Raw genomic sequence first — 19,822 nt, forward strand, 5'->3', positions numbered from 1 at the left:
GGGGGATTCTAGGCAGGGGCTCCACCACTGAGCCACACCCCAGTCCCTCACTGGGGGATTCTAGGCAGGGGCTCCACCACTGAGCCACACCCCAGCCCCTCATTGGTGGATTCTAGGCAGGGGCTCTACCACTGAGCCATGCCCCAGCCCCTCACTGGGGGATTCTAGGCAGGGGTTCTACCATTGAGTCATACCCCAGTCCCTCATTAGTGGATTCCAGAAAAGAATTCAATTGCTAAGCTATAATTTAACCCCCCCGCCCTTTTTTTTTTACTTTCCATTTTGAGACAGGGCCTCACTAATTTACCCTGCTGTCTTTGAACTCACTCCATAGCTCAGGCTGTCTACTCATTCTGTAGATGGCAAGCATGAACTTGCGATCTTCCTGCCTCAGCCTTTGGAGTAGCTGAGATAGCTAGCAGGCACCGCCAGGCCAGAATCATGTCTTACATCATGGGTGAGTTGGATGGAGGAAGGAAGGACTGTTTTGTTGGCTGCATAGGGATCCCCAGGGACTAGACCCTTGCCTTGTATGCAGAAATGTGCTTTTTTTGTTTGTTTGAAAGAGCAAAGGAGGGGAAGAGTCACACTGCCTCCTTCCCTGCATTCTTCCCTCCTCCCACCCATCAGCACTCTCTAGGAAGTTGTCCTGTCTCTCAGACTATGCCGCTTCCCTGGTGCCTGAAGCTATTTTCACCATCAAACACATCCCCGTTCTGATGTCTCAACTGCCTCCTTCATTAGAGAGGAGCCCTAGGGAATGGCCTGATTCTTTGCTGGCACCATGCTCCAGGAAATAGTGTTCAATGACCAAATGAGTGAATGAAGAGAACAGTGTCCTCACTACAGAGACGCTCAAGGGCCAATTCAAGGAGAAGCCTCACTGACTGCTCACTCTTCGAGGTAGACTAAGACTTCAGGACCTGTAATTGAACTCAAATACCTATGATGGTGGCCCTACCTCATGTAGTCACTGATATTATTCAACAAACACAAAGTAGGTGGTCAACTTATGTGTGCAAAATTGAACACAGGAATCAGGAAGATAATGAGTGATACTCACCTCATACAATTCCAAGGGGTAATTACAGGCCTGGAGGAGAAGAAAAGTCACAGTCAGAACCCCTTTAGAGATAGGTAATTGCCCTAGAGCAAAGGCCCAAAGGGGCACCTAATACCCCAAAGCCATGGGGATGGAGAACTACAATTCCCATGAGACCCTGTGGCCTAGACCCCTAAGAAAAGTTGAGGAAGGAGCCCTGGAGTCTTCTGGGAATTGTAGTCCCAGTCCCAGTGATCTACCAGGGATAGAGGGCAAAGCCAGCTCTGAAGATGGGGAGGCTGGGCTGGGCTCCCCTGGGGGAAGCCGGTCAGTCGATCAGGGTACCTCAAACTTCTGGAGGAGGCTGCAGTTGTCAGCATCGGCCACCGGTACATTGTAATACTCGCCCTCCTCCTGGTTCAGTAACTTGTACCTGACATACAGACGGAGACCAGGGCCGGGCAGGGATGGGGGAAGCAGGGCACCCATGGGAGAGGCAAAGACATCCAAAGGGAGGTAAGTGACACAGAAAGACGGACACAGAGATGGAGAGAGAGAAAGAGTGAGATACGGAGAGAGGGGAGAGGCAGGAGGGGAGAGAAGAGGAAGAGGAGGAAGAGGAGAAAGGGGAGGAGCTATGTTGGAAGATAAAGGGGGAAAAGATGGTGGCCTAAAAGAGAGACCACATATGGAAAGAGAAGGTGACACCCAGGTCCACCACCAGCCCAGCCCTGCTCCTCACCATCCATCCACAGGGGCCTTGAGGAGCTCTGAGACGCCAAAGGACATTGCACCCATGAAATCATTTCGGGATGTTCTATCCCAATCCCACACCTCCACACTGAGCCGGCGTTCCACATCCCCTGGCTTCAGGTTGCTGTGGGAAGGGTGGAAGCAGAGTGAGGAGCCAAAGCTATGACTCCCCACTTCTTTTTACCCCAGAGGTTTTCCCAACTCTGACCCTCAGAGCACCTCCCCCACTGTCACCGTTTATAAACACAGCTATCACAAGCTCTCTCCATTCCTCTCAAATTCTTGGTCCCTTCCCATCAGTTCTCTGGCCCTTTTCTCTCTTTACTCTGACTTTCTGTGCTCCTCCTCACAGGGTCTCTGTCCTCATGTCCTGGCTTCCCTTTCTGTCCTTGTCACTCCCCTCCCCCTCTCCTCTTTGTTTCCTCCCTTCTTTCTCTTCTCTCTCTATCCTTCCTCTCTCCCTCACTCCTTTTCTTTCTTTTGTTTTTTTTTTTTGTTTATTTGTTTGAAACAAAGCCTCTCTATATCATTCCAGCTAGCTTTGAACTTGCCTCAACTCCCAAATTGAGTTACATTATAGGCATGCACAACTATGCCCAGTCTCTTGACCTTCCTAGTTGTTTCTGTCTGTCTGTCCCTCTGTCCTTCTCTTTCTGTGCCACCCTACTTCTGAACTCTTCTCTGGACCTCTCTCTCTCTCTCTCTCTCTCTCTCTCTCTCTCTCTGTTCTCACATATTCTGACCGCCTGTCTGAGCACTTGTGTATCCATCATCCTGCCCGCTCATTCTCTCTGACTGCTTCCTTAACAATTTAAATATTTTGAATGTGTATGAACATTTTGCCGGCACATGCCTATAGACCACGTGTGTGTCTGTACAGGCCAGAAGAGACCACCAGGTCCCTTGGAACTGGAATTGCAAGTGGCTGTGCCAAGCAGGTGCTGAGGTCCCAGTTCCTCACCAAGAGTAGTACTCACACTTCACTACTGAGCCATCTCTCCAGCCCCTCTGCCTGCTTCTTGAGAGTCCTGTCCTGCTCACTCTGACATGTAGGGCACTGAGGGGGAGTAAATACCCAGAGACCTGTCTCTCAGCTCCTCGATCATTCCATTCCTGTCTCCCACCTTCTCCTGTCTCCCACCTATTAGAGACTTCCTCTACCCTAACACCCTGCCCCCAAGCACTCTGGGACTCTCAGATCCTCCTCTGTCATCACAGCCCCAGAGCTCACAACACGAAGGTCTCATTCCACACAGGATTCAGCGTGGCTTTCACAGTCCTCGTCTTCTGTTTCGTCAGGTTCCGAGGGTCTGGGATGAGCTTCAGTTTCACATAGGGATCAGACAGACCATTGGGGTCCATGGGAATGAGGTTCCGGGCCTCGCCAACTGAAGGTAGAAGGCAAGGAAAGATGACTTCTTGAGTTAGAGATCCAAGAAATAGCTCCCAGCCCTCCCACAGCCAGTGATTAGGAATGCAGGATCACATCCAGCAAGACGGCTAAATGGTAAAGGTGCCGGCCACCAATCCTGATCCTCTGATATGGCAGGAAGGAATGACTTCTTCCCATTGTCTTCTGACCTGCACACATTTGCTGTAACACACAGTGCATACATGTACACGTGTACCTGATAGATAAACGAATGTTTAAAAGAGAGAGCTGGAGAGATTTCTGAGAGATTAAGAGCACTGCCTGCTCTTCCAGAGGTCCTGAGTTCAATTCCCAGCACCCACATGGTGACTCACAGCCATCTGTAATGAGATCTGGTGCCTTCTTCTGGCACGTACATGCCAGCAGAATATTGTATACATAATAAATAAATAAATAATAAATCCTCAAAAAATAAAGAATAAAGTAATAGAGGCTGGAGAGATGGCTCAGTCATTAAGAGTACTTGTTTTGCAGAACACCTAAGTTTGGTTGCCAGCACCTACATGGTGGTTGGCTACTATAGCTTCAGTTCCAGGGGATCTGACACCCTCTTTTGGCCTCTATGGGTACCAGGTACTCACATGGTGCTCATGCATACATTCTGGCAAAACACACACAGAAAATAAATACATCTAAAAACAATATTCTTAAAAACAGAATTTAAGATCAGTTTCCTTTCTCTAGGATTTATCTTTCTACCGCCTATATCCAGGACGTAAGGCCTGTTGCCTGGAGCATGTGCCCAGAAATCGGCGTATTTCTTCACTAGAACTCAGGAGTCTGGAGTCAGACTGCTTGATAAGTCAGATCTTGCCTCTCATCTTGCCCTCTCAATGGCCACTAATTGGAAATCTGAGATGAGAGTGGGGCATATAGCTTAATGACAGAGTGCTTGATAAGCACGATGAATTCCTAGGTTCAATCCCCAGTACTAGCACACACACACACACACACACACACACACACACACACACACACAGCCTGGCATGGTGTTGCATATCTGCATTAGGGAAGTAGAGCCATGTAGGCCTCTCCTGCATATCTGCTACATATCTAGTTCTCAAACAGACATGAGCCTAGACTACATGAGATCACAGCTGGAAGACTAAGGCTGAAGACAGGTCTTCTGCTAAAAAGGGACTGGATAGATGGAGCCCAGTGGGGATGGTGTCAGAAATGTGGGCGGTGTCTGTGGGGGTGTGGTATGCTGGTTCCCCACTGAGATCACCCCAGGTGAGTTCAGCCAGCCTCTGCTCTAGGTCGAGGGAGTGGCTACTGAGGAAGCAAGTCCTCACCAGTGATGTGGATCTCATCTGACGTGGGAGCCCGGATTTCCAGTTGCAGACGTCCACGGCGCTCGGTGTGGTCCACGCCGCACAGGGAGGGGACGCTGCGCACACAGCGTCGGTGTACGTTCATCTCGCAACCTGGAGGGACAAAACTGGAATTAGTATTTCAGGTACAGGCGCTCACCGTTTCCCCCTTAAATCTCCCCTCCACTCAGACGTTGCATTGTGGCTGAAGAAGGAGCGCCCCCTAGTCCCCGATCTGGGCTAGGGCAACAGACATCCTGGTTGGCACACTCACAGGAACATTTCATGCCCTGGTGCACCAGCCCGTAGAGGAGGGAACCACAGTGGTCGCAGAAGGTGGGGCTGCTGTAGCTGTGCAGGCGGAACTTGTGCTTGTTGCGAGGGTCCTGGGGGGCAGAGAAGAGCCATTTAGGGAAATAGGGTTGGGGAAGGGTCCTGAAATCTTAAGAGAGGTGATTTTTTTTTTTTTAAAAAAATGGTTTATTATTTTTGCCTACACACGGCTGCACGTGAATGCAAGTGCAGGTGGAGGCCAGAAGAGGGCGTCAGATGCCCCGGAGCTGATGTTACATGAAGTGTGAACTTGCCAATACGGGTATGGGAACGGAACTCAGATGCTTTGGCAAGAGCAGCAAGTGTTCTAAACTGCTTTGGATCTCTCCAGCCATGAGATGGGGTTTCATGTAGTCCAGGCCAGCCCTAAACAAGATGTAGTGGAGGCTGACCTTGAGCCCCTGATCCTCCAGCCTCCAACTGAGATAGTAGTAGGCATGGACCACCATGCTTGGATAGAACTACTAACAAAGAAGTGTCCCCAGTCAGAAAAACATCCTTTCGGTTTTCTTCCTTTGGCCTCGCTAACCGTCAGCTTTCTGCTCCACCTCTCTCCTTTCAGTCTACACGAATTCACCGAGATCCTGCTGTGTGTCAAGCCCAGCACTGAATACATGCAACTAGAAATCTGTCACGTGGAGGGACTGGAGATTTAGCGCTATGAAATGCCTGTCTGGCCTTCATGGAACCCTCTGCTCCCCAGCACCCCATAAACTGGGTGTGGTGGTTCATGCCAGAGGGTCAAGAATCCAAGGTATCATCCTTTAGCTGAAGAGCAGCTTCAAAACCCTATCTAAAAAAAAAAAAAAAACAATAAAAACACTCGTTACCTGACATTTTTCTTTCTAATGGAGGGCGATGGAATAGTAAGCGCAGTAAATAATAAATAAATAAATAATATGGTAAGACAAATGTCCATGGCTGTTTTGGAGGAAAATGAAGTAGCGGTAGGGACCTGGTGGCACAAGCCTGTCATCCCAGCTATTCTCGAAGTGAGACAGGTGGATCAGAAATTCAAGGCTAGTCTGAATACACAGAGAATTCAAAGCCAGCTTGGGTAACTTAGTGATACCCTGTCTAACATTTTAAAGGGGCTGGGAGTGTTGCCCGGTGATACAGCACTTGTCTGGTATACATGAGACTCTGGGTTTGATCCCAGTATTTTAAAAAGAAGTGCGAGGGGGGGGGGTGGAAAAAAAGAGACAGCAGGGGAGGAGGAGGGAGAGAAGGAGGATGGGAAAAAGAAGATGAGAAGGGTGGGAATGAGGAGGAGGGAGAGGAGGAGGAAAGAGGAGGAGGAAGAAGTGGAGGGTGGGATGAAGAGGAGGGAGAGGAGGAGGAAAGAGAAGGAGGAGAAGGGAGAAGAGGAGGAGGAGGGTGAGAGTGAGGAGAAGGGAGAAGAGGAGGAAAGAGAAGGAGGAAGAGGAGGAGGGTGAGAATGAAGAGGAGGGAGAGGAGGAAGAGAGGAGAAGGAAAGAGAAGGAGGAGGGTGAGAAGGAGGAGGGAGAGGAGGAGGAACGTGAGAATGAGGAGGAGGGAGAAGAGGAGGAGGAGGGTGAGAATGAGGAGGAGGGAGAGGAAGAGATAGAGGAGAGAGAGGAAGGAAAGAAGGAAAATGAGAAAGAGAAAGAGGAGGAGAGAACCAAGGAGCAGGATGGAGAAAAAAATGAAAGGAGAGAGAAGAAAAAGGGGGAAGAAGAAAAGGAGGAAGATGAGGAGGAGTAAAATCTGATGTTGGAGACTCAAAAAGGAGTGTTCAGGGAAGGGTCTTATCCACAAAGTGGCATGAGAATTCCCAGAGTCCATTTCTCCCCCAACTTGCTCTCTGAGGACTGGTGAGCCACCCTTAGCCCTAGGTCCTCTGCTTGCTGCCTCCCTCCAGGCTGCCTTCACCGGGCACCATGTGAGACAAGAATCAGTTACAGCAGGTACCAGAGGGCCTGACTAGATTAATGGGAGACTCACAGCAGAACTTAGTATGTGGGACATGCCCACTGCTGCTAGTCTGACAGCAGTTATTGTGGTGCTGTGGTTATTAGGAGTGGTTTTATTGCTGGCCCTGAAGAGCTCTGAGTTCAAATAACAGCTAGGTCACTTCCCAGATGAATGATTATTTTGGGGTGGGGGGAGAGGGAGCAAATTCATTTCCCAGTTGTGAGCCCCAGCATCCTTCTCTGTCAAATAGAAATAAACATTCTTTCTAGTCTTAAAGCGACATTAAATGCCCAGTGCCCAATTATTCAGGAATTTAGGACATCAGCCACTACCTTCCCCACCCACATTCCACCCTCAGGGTAATGTCTGGTTCTTAGAAAATTATTTTACTTTCCCCTGCTCCCTTCCACCCTTCCTTCTTCCTTCCTACCTCTTCCCTTTCACCATCCCTCTCTCTGATTTTCCTTTCCATCCTTTTTACAGGCTTGTTTGGAACTTGTTGTGTAGCTCGGGATGTTTTGAAGTCCTGATCCTCCCGCCTCTACCACTGTGATGCAGGCATCCCTTGCCATGAACAGTTTACACAGTGTTAAGGATGGAACCCAGGGCTTCTGGGCAGGTGCTCTGGCTTCTGAGCTACAGCCCCAGCCTCAGATTTACCTTTCTCTGAGCAAGCATTGGAAAGATTATCCTAAAGGGAGGAAAGTGAAGATATTCTCAGGCTTTCATTTATTTTAGTGAGATTGCTATTTTTACCTTTTAGATTTATGATTTTATGTGAATGAGGGATTTACCTGTATGGATGCATACATGCATGTATATATGTATATATATGCTGCACATGTATGTGCCTGGTGTCCACAGATATCAGAAGAGGGCATTTGATCCCCTGGAACTAGATGGTTGTGAGCCACCATTGGACACATGGAATTGAACCTGTGTCCTTTACAAGAGCAACAATTGCTCTTGACCACTGAGTCACCTCTCCAGTCCCTAGTTTTCTGTTTTGAACTTGTGCGCACACGTGTGAGTGTGCATGTACATGTGTGTGTAAGCTGTCCTCTGACTCCCACATGTGTGCCTACACGAATTCCATCTTCTACTGTGTGGGCCCTAGGGATGAAATTCAGGTCGCCAACCTTGGCAGCAAATGTCTTTACCAGCTGAGCCGTCTTGATGATCCAATATTTTCCTTACTCTGTTTCAGATACTATCCCAAGGGTTTGATGCAACTGATAACTAGAAAATGACCCCGTAATTATACACAATTCTCACCTCACTTTATAGCCCAGGAACTTAAGATGTACTGTAAGTAATTAAGCCAGCTGTTTCAGCACACACCTGTCATCTCAGCATTTGGGGGGCTGAGTCCTCAGTAGAATAGGGTTTTAAGGGCAGCCTGGACTACATAGAGAGATCCTATCTAAAACAAAACCAAAACAAAACAAAAAACAGAGAAAAACATGGGACATGGTGGTGCATACTTTTAATCCCAGCACTCAGGCAGCAGAGGCAGATGGATTTTATGTGGTCAGCCTGGTCTACACAGCAAGTTCCTGGCCATCTAGGGCTATATAGTGAGATGCTGTTTCAATAAAACAACAAAAACAAGACCTCCAAAAGAAGCAAAAAAGACTTTTGATCTCTCCCAAAGAAACAGAAAAGACTTTAAAATGTATTTAATTTTTTTTTTAAGAAAGACTGTAAGAGATAATTCCTCATTCATAGAGGGACTGGCATTCAGATCATGTGTTCTAGTTCAAGAGTCTCTGCTCAGATGGGAACAGATGAAGAAGCAACTAATCTAATCTTATGAGCAATTATACGGATTCAAGCCTACACTGGGTGTAAAATAGTTGATGAGTATGTATGTAATCAGGACCTCATAAGACACAGCTAGCGTTGGAGGCAAGCAGGTGCACAGGCAGGCAACAACACACCCTGGCTTTGGTACACAGTGGTGCTCAATATGTGCTCTATGTAGTCACACTCTTTATGTAAATTTGTTTTCTTTACTTGACAAGTAGGCAGGTGCCTCATGAACCTCCGTGAATCTTTCCTCCTGTCTTTTCTTTGTCTTGCTAAATAGTGTCTTGCTATTTAGCCCAGTCTGCCCTCAAACACATGATCCTTCTGCCTCAACTTCCCGATTGCTATCTTCCTTGTCTATGAATCATATGACTCTCTCTTGCCCCGTACCAAACTCTGGGAAGGAACAAGCTCCGTTGAACCGCTAACATAAGATTGGAAATGTCTAGATTGATGCTACCCCGTTCAACCATGTAGGTGTTCAAATTTAAATTGATCTGAGCAAAACGGAGTTTAGGTTTCTTTTCCTCACAGCATCCCTGTTCCATGCCAGCTGCATGCTGCTGATGGCAAGCATAGAAAGAAAACATCTCCATTACCACAGACAGCTCCACTGGTCACTGCTAGGTCACAGCTCCATTTAACAGGGGAAGAATCATTGGCTTGATGAGAAAGTGAAGAAGAGGAAAGAAACCAGTGCCCAGAGTTGACTGTGCTTATCAACCCTGCTGTACAGAGGAACAGCGCAAGATGGTTGTGGATCTGCAAAGTTTCTGTGCACTGTGGGGTCTCTCTGAGTCTCCCTAGACATCTAAACATCTCTACCCCTTCCTATTTCACACACACTCTTCAGAAAAGTCCTATGTAGCTCAGGCTTGCTTGGAATTTGCTATGGAGACAAAGTTGGCCTTCAATTCCAGATCCTTCTGCCTTCACCTCTTAAGTGCTAGGATACCTGGCTTGTGCCATGACACCTGACTTCAAATTTCTCTTTTCCTGCATCTCTGTCCATCTTCTGAGATTCTCTCTGCCTATTTTACTATTTCGGTTTTGGCATTAATAACTCTCTCTCTCTCTCTCTCTCTCTCTGTGTGTGTGTGTGTGTGTCTGTCTGTCTGTGTGTGTCTGTCTGTCTGTGTGCGCGCGTGTGCCGATCACAACTTCATCCTCTCAATGACTTTGGTCACTTCAAGCCCTGCTTCCTTTCTATGCCCTCACCTGTGTCCCCAGCCTCTTCCAGGCCCCCTTCTTAGTCCCCCTTTTCAGGCCAAGGGCAAGGAATCTGGGCCAGACTAGCTCCCCCTATCTCTCCAGCCCCCCTCCCCTCCCAGCCTTAAAAATAGAAAGAGAAATTGGGACGGACGCCGAGGGGGTGAGGGCGGGGACATGGCCTGAGGAGGAGGAACCAGGTGTCTGGGCACTCACGTCCGTCTGGGGGCCCTTTCCAGCGCCTGGACACTCGAAGGTCACAAATTCGTGGCATCGGCGGTGGACGACAAAGCTGCAGACTGGAGATGAGAACGCAAGAGACACAGAGGCAGGGAGAGACCCCCAGAGACACAGATTCAGAGCCAGGCATTTCAGCCCGCAGAAGACCACAAAAAGAGATTCCCACATAGAGTCCAATGGAGAGAAAAGTCAGAGAGACTCAGACCAAGGACCACATGGAGACAGACAGACACAACCCAGAGATCAGGACGCAGAACCCCAAGAGATAGACTTCAAGGAAGACAAAAAGAGACAGAGAAACACAGTGACACAACCCCCATGCGCACACGTGCGCATACACACACACACACACACACACACACACACGAGAGAGAGAGAGAGAGAGAGAGAGAGAGAGAGAGAGAGAGAGAGAAGAAAGCAAGGAGAGAGACGGGTTTTGAAGAGAAACAGAAATCCTTAGACATAGCAGAGAGCAGCAACTTGAACAGAAGTGAGTCTGGGGGCGCTGCTTCGGCCCGCCCCCCACCTTGAGTCACTCTGTTCTCAGCCAAGTGGCAGCTGGTGTTTTAGGACTCGTCCCCCTCGCCCGGCCCCCACCCGCCCATTAGTGACCCCACCCGGCCTGCCCCTGCTTTAGGGATGGATGGTGTTGTCATGGCAACGGTAGTCTGGGGGGGGCTTTGACTTTGCATCTCCGAGCCCCTTCCCCCCCTTCATCTCCCCTTTTCCAAATCTCTCTGTTCCCATGGAAACAGATTCTCCAAATATCTGTCCCCACCTGGAGCCGGCCGAGGGAGGGGCCCCCAGCACCACCTCCGCCATGGCCCTGCCATCAGAGTTTCCTCCCCACCACAGGCTGCGTCTCTGCCACACCCCCCGCCCAGGGCTCCCCCGCGCCTCTCTGGGGACCACAGAACACGTGTGTCAGCCGCCTCAGCTGTGAGGCCCCAGCCTCCACCCTCGGGGGTCCCAGGAGTCCAGGTCTCAGCTCTTACCTTGACATTGCAGGCCCTGCTTTCCAATGCCCCTGGAAGAATCAAGGATCTAAGGTCAGTACAAAGAGGGGTACCAGGGTCCTCCCACCTTTACAAGTCATAGGTTTGTGGCTTCCCATCCTCACCCAGGTGTCTGTGTGAGTCTCAATCTCTTTCTATTAAAACCAAGAAATTCTAGTCCCAGCTCCTTTTCCCTTGGACCCTGGAATCTAGCTTCCAGCCCCTCCTCCCTCAGACCCAGGAACATAGGCTTCACCAGCCCCTACACACCCTTGAGCCCAAAAATGGGTGCTACAGCCCCTTTCTGCTCAATCGCTTGGGGACGGGTGTGACATGACCGACCCTCAAGTCCCCTCTTCCTCCAGCCCTCTCCCCCAGTCCGCTTCCCTCACCAGATGAAGTCGGTACAGTGACTGCAGAAGGTTGGCTGCTTGAAGAAACGAGCGGTGAACTTGTGGCTCTTCACCTCGTGGACCACCTTCTGTCTCAGCGCCCCCTTTCTGCAAAACAGGGGCCGGGGTCCCCCCTCTGAGTCGCCTCCGCCGGGGCCCAGACCCGCCATGGCCCCAGGAACGCAGTAGGGACCACGATCTGGCCCTTTTTCTGAGGAAACAGGTGGACGGGAAAGGGAGACTCCGCAGATTCAGAGATGGGAAGGACAGGGGCGAGGCACCTAACGGCGAGAGGAGCAGGATAGGAAGCAGCACCCCGGCACCGGCTGCACCGAAGGGGGAGCAGGCGGGTGGGGTCAGAGCAGAAGGCAGGGGCACCGAAGAGCCGCAGGCACGGGCGGCGGCGGGAGCTCTGACTCCCGGCACCTGCTGAAATGTAGAAGCTGGGGGTGGGGGGTGGGGGGGGTGGGAGAGGCGTTGCCATGACGACCAAGGGGCGGGGTTTCAGCTTAAAGGAGCAACGAGCCCCCCCCCAATCCCGGACAGATGTCCCCTCCCTCCTCTCCACGTGCACACACCCATTCTGCAGGCTATATGCAGGTAGGGTACATCCTCTTACACTTGTCCATCCCCTTCCCCCCAAATCCATTCCATTCTGTCATCCTGGTCCCACACACTCCACTTTCCTCCCTACTCAGTTGCATGGGTCGGTCTTGTCAGGCTCGTGAATCTGGGCTAGATCTGTGGGATTCTATTAATCCTTGAATCAAGAAACTTTTGTGTTCAGTGCTGAGGACTTCCTAATGAACCGAGAGGCTAGCGACTCACTCACCGTGGTGTTGCAGGCTCTTTATTGCTCTCTGATCTCTGAATTTACAGCTTCGCCTCCCTCTGGGTGTGTCCCTCCTTTCTCTCCCGTTTCTTGTCTCTTCTTCCCTTTCTTCTCTCCTCTGTGTTTTCTCTCCATTTCCCCAATCTGCCTGTTTCGTTTTCTTGCTCACATCTCTCCTCATGCCCCACTTGGTGCACTGGAAGTGTTTTCATCTCCACCTTCCTGCCTTTCCCGATCTTTTCTCCACTAACGTATGTTCCCTGCTTCACCTCTCTGCCCGTTAAGTTCAGCGTTTTCCGATGTCCGTCACTCCCTGCTTTTGTATTTCTCCCCTTCTGTCGCTAGGGGATGCTCTCCCTGAATAGTTGCCTGTCCCTCCTTTCCTATGCCTCTTTCCTTCTGTCCCCTTCTCTCGGACCCATTCAGGATTTTTCTTTCAGGCTCTGTGACCCTCTTTGTCTTTGGGGATCCCTCCCCACTCCTTGTGACTCCGTCTCTAGTGGTCTCTTCGCCCTCCGTATTCCCCTGTCTCTGGGGGTCCCCACCCTCCTCGGTGTCTCCCTGTGACCGCTCCCTCTCTGGGGTTTCTCCCTCCTCTATCTCCCCGTGAGTCTCAGAGGCGTCTCCCCACTGTGTCTCTCCCTACAGCTCTCCGTCTCTGGAGGTTCCTCCCCGCGGCGTGTCTCCCTGTAACTCTCCATCTCTGAGGGCCTGCCTCCTCGGTGTCTCCCTACGACTATATCTGGTTGTGAGGGTTTTGTGGATCTCTCTGTGACTCGGTCTCGGGGGTCTCTCGTGTCTCCCTGTGACTCTCTGGATGGGGGCTTCTCCCGACTCTGTGTCTCCCTGGGATTTCCCAGGCACCCCCACCAGGTTTACTCCCCTGCGTTCCTCCCCCAAGCCACGCCCCACGGTGCGCCTTTCCGGTAGTTCTGGCACTCCAACCGGTCCGTTCTGGCAGGAAGCGGCCCGTAGGTCTTGGGGAACCCTGGCCCGCCAGACTGTCGAGCTCAGTGCACTCTGGGACTTATAGTTGGGACTTCGTACGGGCAATTTTTGGGAAGCAATAGAGAACTACTCCTCCCAGCGTGCCCTGCGCGTCGGGCTGGACGCCGGCATTGGCGCGGTTGTCTGTTTAGCACCACACATTCTTTGCGGTTTTGCTTAGCTCGCGGTGGCGGCGGGATTCCAGAAGGTGCAGGGGTGGTGGAGGAATTCGAGTCAACCCTTAAGCACCCTTCGCTGAACGCAGAGTTCCCTGCCCACCCTGCAAACCACCTCTAGGTGTACGTGGCTTACCACAGCCTGAGTGCTCAAGTGCTGAGGATTAAACCGAGGACCTTGTACCAACTGATCCATCAAAACAACCCTCTAGCTGTTCTTTCTGGTATCTTCTAGAAGGTATTCTGAACCGGGTAGGGGAAGGAGTGGGTGTGATGCCCTCCTAAAAAGAGAAATTCATGCACATATGTCTTGATAACCACTGAAAAATATAAAAGACTTCTTTCGCCTTGAGTGCGTGTCCTAACTGGCCCTTCTCCTACGTACTTCCTGTTGAATCTTAAACCCAGGTCAAAAGGCTGACGTTCCTATTTAACATATCAAAGCAGACCTGGCAGCCAGGTTCTCCCTGCATTCCTCAGTCCCTACCTGTTAGTAGAGTAGGCTAGCATACCCCAATCCCTACCTGAACTTCTCCAGCCGAGGTTGAGCTGCCCTGCCTCCAGTTGTCCTTCCGTGTAGAGCCCAGCTAGCTTGGTTACACAGTTCTTCTGTCTACCCTTTACTGTCCTGACCTCTCGGTCTCCTGGCTCTCCCCTCCCCGCTCTCTCACGGGGCCCAGCTCGCCAGCTCGGTCCTGTTCACTCCGAACTCTCCCAGATGTCTTTCTCTGGCTACGCTCTCCCTTTTCTCTACAATAAACCTCCTCCACCATACCTAAAAGCAGTCATGTCCTTCGTTTTCCAAGTTACAGGTGGGGGGAAAAAGGATCCTGTGATTCTGAAATTTTTCATTTTGGTTTTTCCAGACAGGGTTTCCCCGTTTAACACTCCTGGCTCTGCCAGAGCTCGCTTTGTTGACCGGGCTGCCAAATGCTGGGATTAAAGGCGTGCGCCACCACCGCCCAGCTAATCCTGGAATTGTTTTTAATGATTTATTTTTATATGCATTGGTGTTTTGCCTGTGAAGGTGCCAGACACCTGGAACTGGAGTTCTAAACCGTTGTGAGCTACCATGTGGGTGCTGGGAGTTGAACTCGGGTCCTCTGGAAGAGAAGCCAGTGCTTTTAAGCCCTGAGCCGACTCTCCAACCCTATCCTGAAATCTCTACGTGTTCTACGCGTGTGTGTTTTCCGTATGTGATACCTTCTTCAGGTGTATTTCAGCAGGGATGGGCAGGATCAGAACTGGATGGAGTGGGGCCCTCTGGGGAAAGGGTAAGTTGGACAGAGGGTAGTCAAGGAGGAGGCAGATATGAGTGGAATTCAGGAGAAACAATGGTGTCCATGCACCAAGAGTCTGTGCTGAGAAACAGGGGGAAAGGAGTGCATTTTGGAGAAAGCTTTTGCACTCAAATTGGAATATATATGTTTGTTTGTTGTTGTTGTTGTTGTTTTTTTTTTTTTTTTTGAGGCAGGGCTCCCTGGGTAGAAGTGGCTGTTCTGCAGCTAGCTCTGTAGACCAGGCTAGCCTTGAACCCAGAGATCTGCCTGCCTCTCCCTCCCGAGTGCTAACATTAAAGGCAAGGGGCAACCATGCTCAGCTTGGACGCTGGATTTTTTTTTTAAGGCTTACCTGTATAAGTCTGTGTGAATGGTGGAGACCAGAGGGTGTCAGCAGTTTTAAACTCTGTGCTATGAGTCTCCTGAAACTGTTGTGAGCTGCTGATGTGGGTGCTATGGGCTGAGGTCAAGCATTAACTTCAAGGTCACCCCCTCTGGCCCCAGGACACTGGATTTCTGAGATTTTCCCCCTGAATCTCTGCGTTGCTAGGGAGAGGATTGCCAGGGCCTTGTACATGCTAAGCGAGCCACTTGTCAAGCCATGGTGCTTTGTATTTCTCACGTACTCATGCGACTCTCTGGGGGAGAAATCATGTTCATGCCGTTCTTAGCCCACAAAAGATGAAAAATGTCTGTGTATGTCTGTGTGAATGTGGGCATAGAGGCCAGAAAAGAGTTAATCTAGTCACCTTCCTGCACTCTGAGGCAGGAAGCCAGCAAGCCCCAGTGATTCTCCTGTCTCTGTCCCCCTGTCCCCCATCCATGGCAGGAATGTTGCATGAATTTGAGGGATGCTCAGCTTATTCCATGGGTACCGGGATTCAAAGTCAGATGCTGAAGCATGTGCTTTTAACCAACCTCCGAGCTCTCATGGTTTTACAGAATAATTTGGAAAACAAAGAGGCTATGGTACATAGCTCAGTTGGCCAAGTGCCAAGCTCTGGGTTCAGTCCTTAGCCCTACATAAAGGGGAAGTGGTGGCTCATGCCTGCAATCCCAGCACTGGAGGTGGAGGCAGGCCTTGAGTTCATCCTCAGCTACATAGTGATTTTGAGGTCTGCCTAGGCTACGTGAAACAGTCTTAAGGAAAAAAAATTCCAGACACTGCCATTGTTTTCTGATGAAGCCCAAGGTTCTTAGTCGCAACACCCCTCTGCCATCAAACTGAAAAATCTGGGTCTCAACCCTCTCTTCGAGCCTTCCCCACCCACCTTCCCCCCAGCCATGATAAATAAAGCATGAGTCTTCCTGTTATCTTTATATTGAGATTCTAAAAAAGAACATTATGGACGTAGGGGGTGGGGAGGGATGACTGACAGTAGGAGCTAGAGGAACCCAAAGCTCCAGAAAATTTAAAAAAAAATAAAATATATATTTATACACTTATTTTATATATATATATATATGTATGTATACCAAGTAATGCATGTGAGTCCCAGAGAAGCAGAAAAGCAGCAGCAAGAAGCAACTAACACACACAGACCTGGGTGTGTGTGCAGCACGCACAAGGCATTCCAACCCTGACACCCCCCACCCCCCAAAGAAAAGATTGTTAAGAGTTAGGGAACTTCTCTCCTGAATGAGGCTACACAATTGGGGAGTGGCAGTAAACCTGTAATCTCAGCACCGGGAGGTGGAGATGGGAAGACCAAGGATTCAAGGGCAGCCTCAGCTACACAGCTTTGAAACCAGCCTGAGCTATATGAGACCCTGTCTCAAAAAACCTTTTAAAAAAAATAAACAAAAAAGCCGGGCGGTGGGTGATGGTGCAGGCCTTTAATCCCAGCACTCGGCAGAGGCAGGGGGATCTCTGTGAGTTCGAGGCCAGCCTGGTCTACAAGAGCTAGTTCCAGGACAGGCTCCAAGGCTACAGAGAAATCCTGTCTCCAAAAACCAAAAACAAAACCCAAAAGAGCTTCTTAGTTGTTTTGTTTTTGCCTTAATATTCAGGAAAAAAAATCAAAGAGGCTAATAGTGCCTTTAAGGCCGGCAGAGGCCACTTTTCTTCTCCATGCTAAAGCGGGTCATGGTATTTTTAACACTGAGATAGGAGGGTATTGTGACTGCCCCTCAGAAATACTTCAGAGTCGTCTTAAAGACCATGTGGCTATTTTGGTGGATTTCTGTTTGTTGCTTTTTATGCTTGTTTTTTGGAATAGCACAGAGAATAAGTCAGCAAAAGGTATCCATCCTTTGCTTCATCTAGGATAGACAGGTTTTCAGGAAATCTGGTAAAAATTCAAGAGCCAATTTAAAGAAAACTGAGTGACAGATAGAGACAGACTCTGCTTAATGACTCCTGGCTACCGGGAATCACTGACCTCCAGGGTTTTGAACCTAAAGGAGAGGTGTGATATACAGCCTGCTCCCCAACCACTTAAACACACACACACACACACACTAAGGCACAGCTAAGGCAGACAAGCAGGCAGGCAGACATGCTTTGGCAATGAGGCCCCGAAAGAGGCTCATGGATGAAGAACTGCAAAGGAGTATGGGATGTGTGGGGCCAGCACCTTTGAGGGGTGAGGGAGAGAAAGCAGGAATTCTGAGGGCTCCCAGGAAAACAGGCAGGTGACAAAACCAACCAGAGAACAAGAGAAACAAGAATACGAAAGAGGTAAGGCAGAGCGCTGTGGAGACAGCTCAGGGGCAAAACAGGATATGGGCAAGCAAACAGGTGGAGGAAAGGGAAGAAAAAGAATCAAGGAAAGGGAACAGTAAGTCAGGAAGAATACATAGGAGGAAGAGCAAATGGGAGGGAAGTAGGAAGAGGAAACAGCACGATGGCAAAAGCTTGGGTAATCAGAGGAAGAGGCCGCAAGAAGGGACGGGGAGGGGAGCCCCTTGTTAACCTTAGACCTTGACAAACACCAGACGAGTGGAGTACACCAGATCAGACACATATGCCAGCAGGTTGACACCCGTCAGGATGGCCACCGCCAGTCGGCGGTCCCAGTAACACACCGAGTGCGGGTGTGTATAAGTGCAGCTGGCATCCAAGGAACGCCGGGGGAAGCCATTATACCTCTGATCAAATTGGTAGAGGGGCCAAAGGACAATGGCAGTGGCATACAAGAGGACAGACAGTAAGGCCAGGCCTGACAGGAAGGTGGGAAAGGGGATGGGCAACATGTTAGTACAATCCCCCAGGTTGAGCAGGATGGTCACCCCAGCTAGTATGAAGCAGATAGCATAGACTGCCACACACCATTCCAGGGCCGGCTTTTGCTGGTACAGAAGCGGTTCGCTGATGAAGGCAAAGATGATACAGGCTACAAAGGTCTCAAAAACTTTGAGCAGCCCTGGCACTGTAGCCATGTAGCCAGTGATCTCACCAGGCCTCGCACGAGTCCAAGCCACTTCAGTGGCATAGGCCAAACAGGCGACACAAGAGAAGGTGGTGGCGGCGATGGCGTGGTCCCGGGTACGTCCGTGAGCCATGAACTGCACATAGGTGGTGGGATAGATGATGGAAGATGACAGGCAGAAGAGAGCTGCATAGCAGGCGTAGGTGATGGGGAAGTTTCGCCATGACAGGGGGAAGCGGGTCTGGAGTCCGCCTAATTCCACGATCAGAATGATGAGGGTCACAGCAAAGCAGAAACACCAGGTGAACATGGCCCAGTTACCCATGGGCCCAGTCCAAGCAGCCACACTGGCAACCAGCGAGAAAGCCACACAAGTGGATATTAGCTGCAGGAGACGCAGGAGGCCCAGGGGCTGCGTCAGTGCCCGAGGGGACCCCACAATAGTGGAGGAGGATGATGTCGTCGTAGTCGTGATGGTGGTGCGGGTTACTGTTACCGGCATGGCTGAGAAAAAACAAAAGCATTTGGATAAGGTTTCATAGTGAGGAATCCAGGCACCCAGCCCCTCATCTGTCTTGGAACTATTACTCTGAACTCTAAAAAGGGTATGCCTCAAAATATGGAACTTGTTACTCAGGAAGTGGTGGTGAACACCTTTAATATCAGCATTCAGAAGGGACTCTGTGAGTTCGAGGCCAGCCTGGTCTTCAGAGCAAGTTCCAGGACAGCTAAGGCCACACAGAGAATCCCTGTCAAATGGGAGTGGGGGGGTGGAACTTTTTTATTAACTATAAGAATGAATTAATTGGTCAGCCAGGTGGTGGTGGCACATGCCTTTAATCCCAGCACTCAGGAGGCAGAAGCAAATGGATCTCTGTGAGGTCGAGGCCAGCCTGGTCTACACAGTGAGTTCCAGAACAGGCTTCAAAGCTACATAGAGAATCCCTGTCTTGAAAAACAAAAAACAAAACAAAACAAAACAAAATGAATTGGTCATCTAGGTTCTAGGCTCATCCCAAATCTACCTGTGAGAGAACTCAGAATCCAGAGACCCAAAGCAGCACTTCTTGCTCTCCTTCCCCAGAGACTCAGCAACCCCTCAACTGCTGAAGTATTGTGGGCCAGGGAGACAGTGGACAAAGGAACTTGTTGCCATGCTGGACAAACCTAACTGGATCTCTGGGAGACACCTGGTGGATGGAAGGAGAGCACCAACCCCTCCACACATGTACACACAGAACCCCACCCCAAACGCGCACCTAAGATGTGGTCTTGAGGATGTGGCTCAGTTGATAACATGCTTGCCTACCATTCAGGAAGGCCTGGCTCCAATTCCTGCACTGTGCAGGAGTGCAGAAGTGCAGACTGTGAACCCAGCATTTCAAAGGTTGAGGTAGGGTTACCGTGAGATAGAAGCCAGCCTGAGTTAATCTACGCCTGCTTGGGCTACAAAATGAAAGATCCTACCTTTAAATATATACATATATCGCCGGGCGATGGTGGCGCACACCTTTAATCACAGCACTCGGGAGGCAGAGGCAGGCGGATCTCTGTGAGTTCGAGGCCAGCCTGGTCTACAAGAGCTAGTTCCAGGACAGGCTCCAAGGCTACAGAGAAATCCTGTCTCCAAAACCAAAAACAAAACCCAAAAGAGCTTCTTAGTTGTTTTGTTTTTGCCTTAATATTCAGGAAAAAAAATCAAAGAGGCTAATAGTGCCTTTAA

The 19,822-nt window shown here is 50.1% G+C and overlaps 2 protein-coding genes across 3 annotated transcripts in view; both read right to left on the reverse strand.

Annotated features, from left to right (window-relative positions):
- Prkcg (protein kinase C gamma) overlaps positions 1 to 11,699 on the reverse strand; it is a 25,598-nt gene extending 13,899 nt beyond the window's left edge. Inside the window, exons 1-9 of the mRNA XM_005371401.3 lie at positions 11,454 to 11,699; positions 11,062 to 11,093; positions 10,043 to 10,125; positions 4,815 to 4,926; positions 4,523 to 4,654; positions 3,027 to 3,183; positions 1,785 to 1,919; positions 1,388 to 1,475; positions 1,064 to 1,093 (exon numbers count right to left, since the gene is read on the reverse strand). Of these exons, the coding sequence (XP_005371458.1) occupies positions 1,064 to 1,093; positions 1,388 to 1,475; positions 1,785 to 1,919; positions 3,027 to 3,183; positions 4,523 to 4,654; positions 4,815 to 4,926; positions 10,043 to 10,125; positions 11,062 to 11,093; positions 11,454 to 11,623 (939 nt within the window). The 5' untranslated portion in view covers positions 11,624 to 11,699. The remainder of the gene's footprint in view (positions 1 to 1,063; positions 1,094 to 1,387; positions 1,476 to 1,784; positions 1,920 to 3,026; positions 3,184 to 4,522; positions 4,655 to 4,814; positions 4,927 to 10,042; positions 10,126 to 11,061; positions 11,094 to 11,453) is intronic.
- A 4,337-nt stretch (positions 11,700 to 16,036) lies between these two features.
- Myadm (myeloid associated differentiation marker) overlaps positions 16,037 to 19,822 on the reverse strand; it is an 11,540-nt gene continuing 7,754 nt past the window's right edge. For both annotated transcript variants that reach the window (XM_005371405.2, XM_005371404.2), the window contains exon 3: positions 16,037 to 18,603. In XM_005371405.2, coding sequence (XP_005371462.1) covers positions 17,645 to 18,601 — 957 coding nt within the window. In that variant the 5' untranslated portion in view covers positions 18,602 to 18,603 and the 3' untranslated portion in view covers positions 16,037 to 17,644. The remainder of the gene's footprint in view (positions 18,604 to 19,822) is intronic.

This window comes from Microtus ochrogaster, unplaced genomic scaffold (assembly GCF_000317375.1).
Source record: "Microtus ochrogaster isolate Prairie Vole_2 unplaced genomic scaffold, MicOch1.0 UNK108, whole genome shotgun sequence".
NCBI classification, from domain to species: Eukaryota; Metazoa; Chordata; class Mammalia; order Rodentia; family Cricetidae; genus Microtus; species Microtus ochrogaster.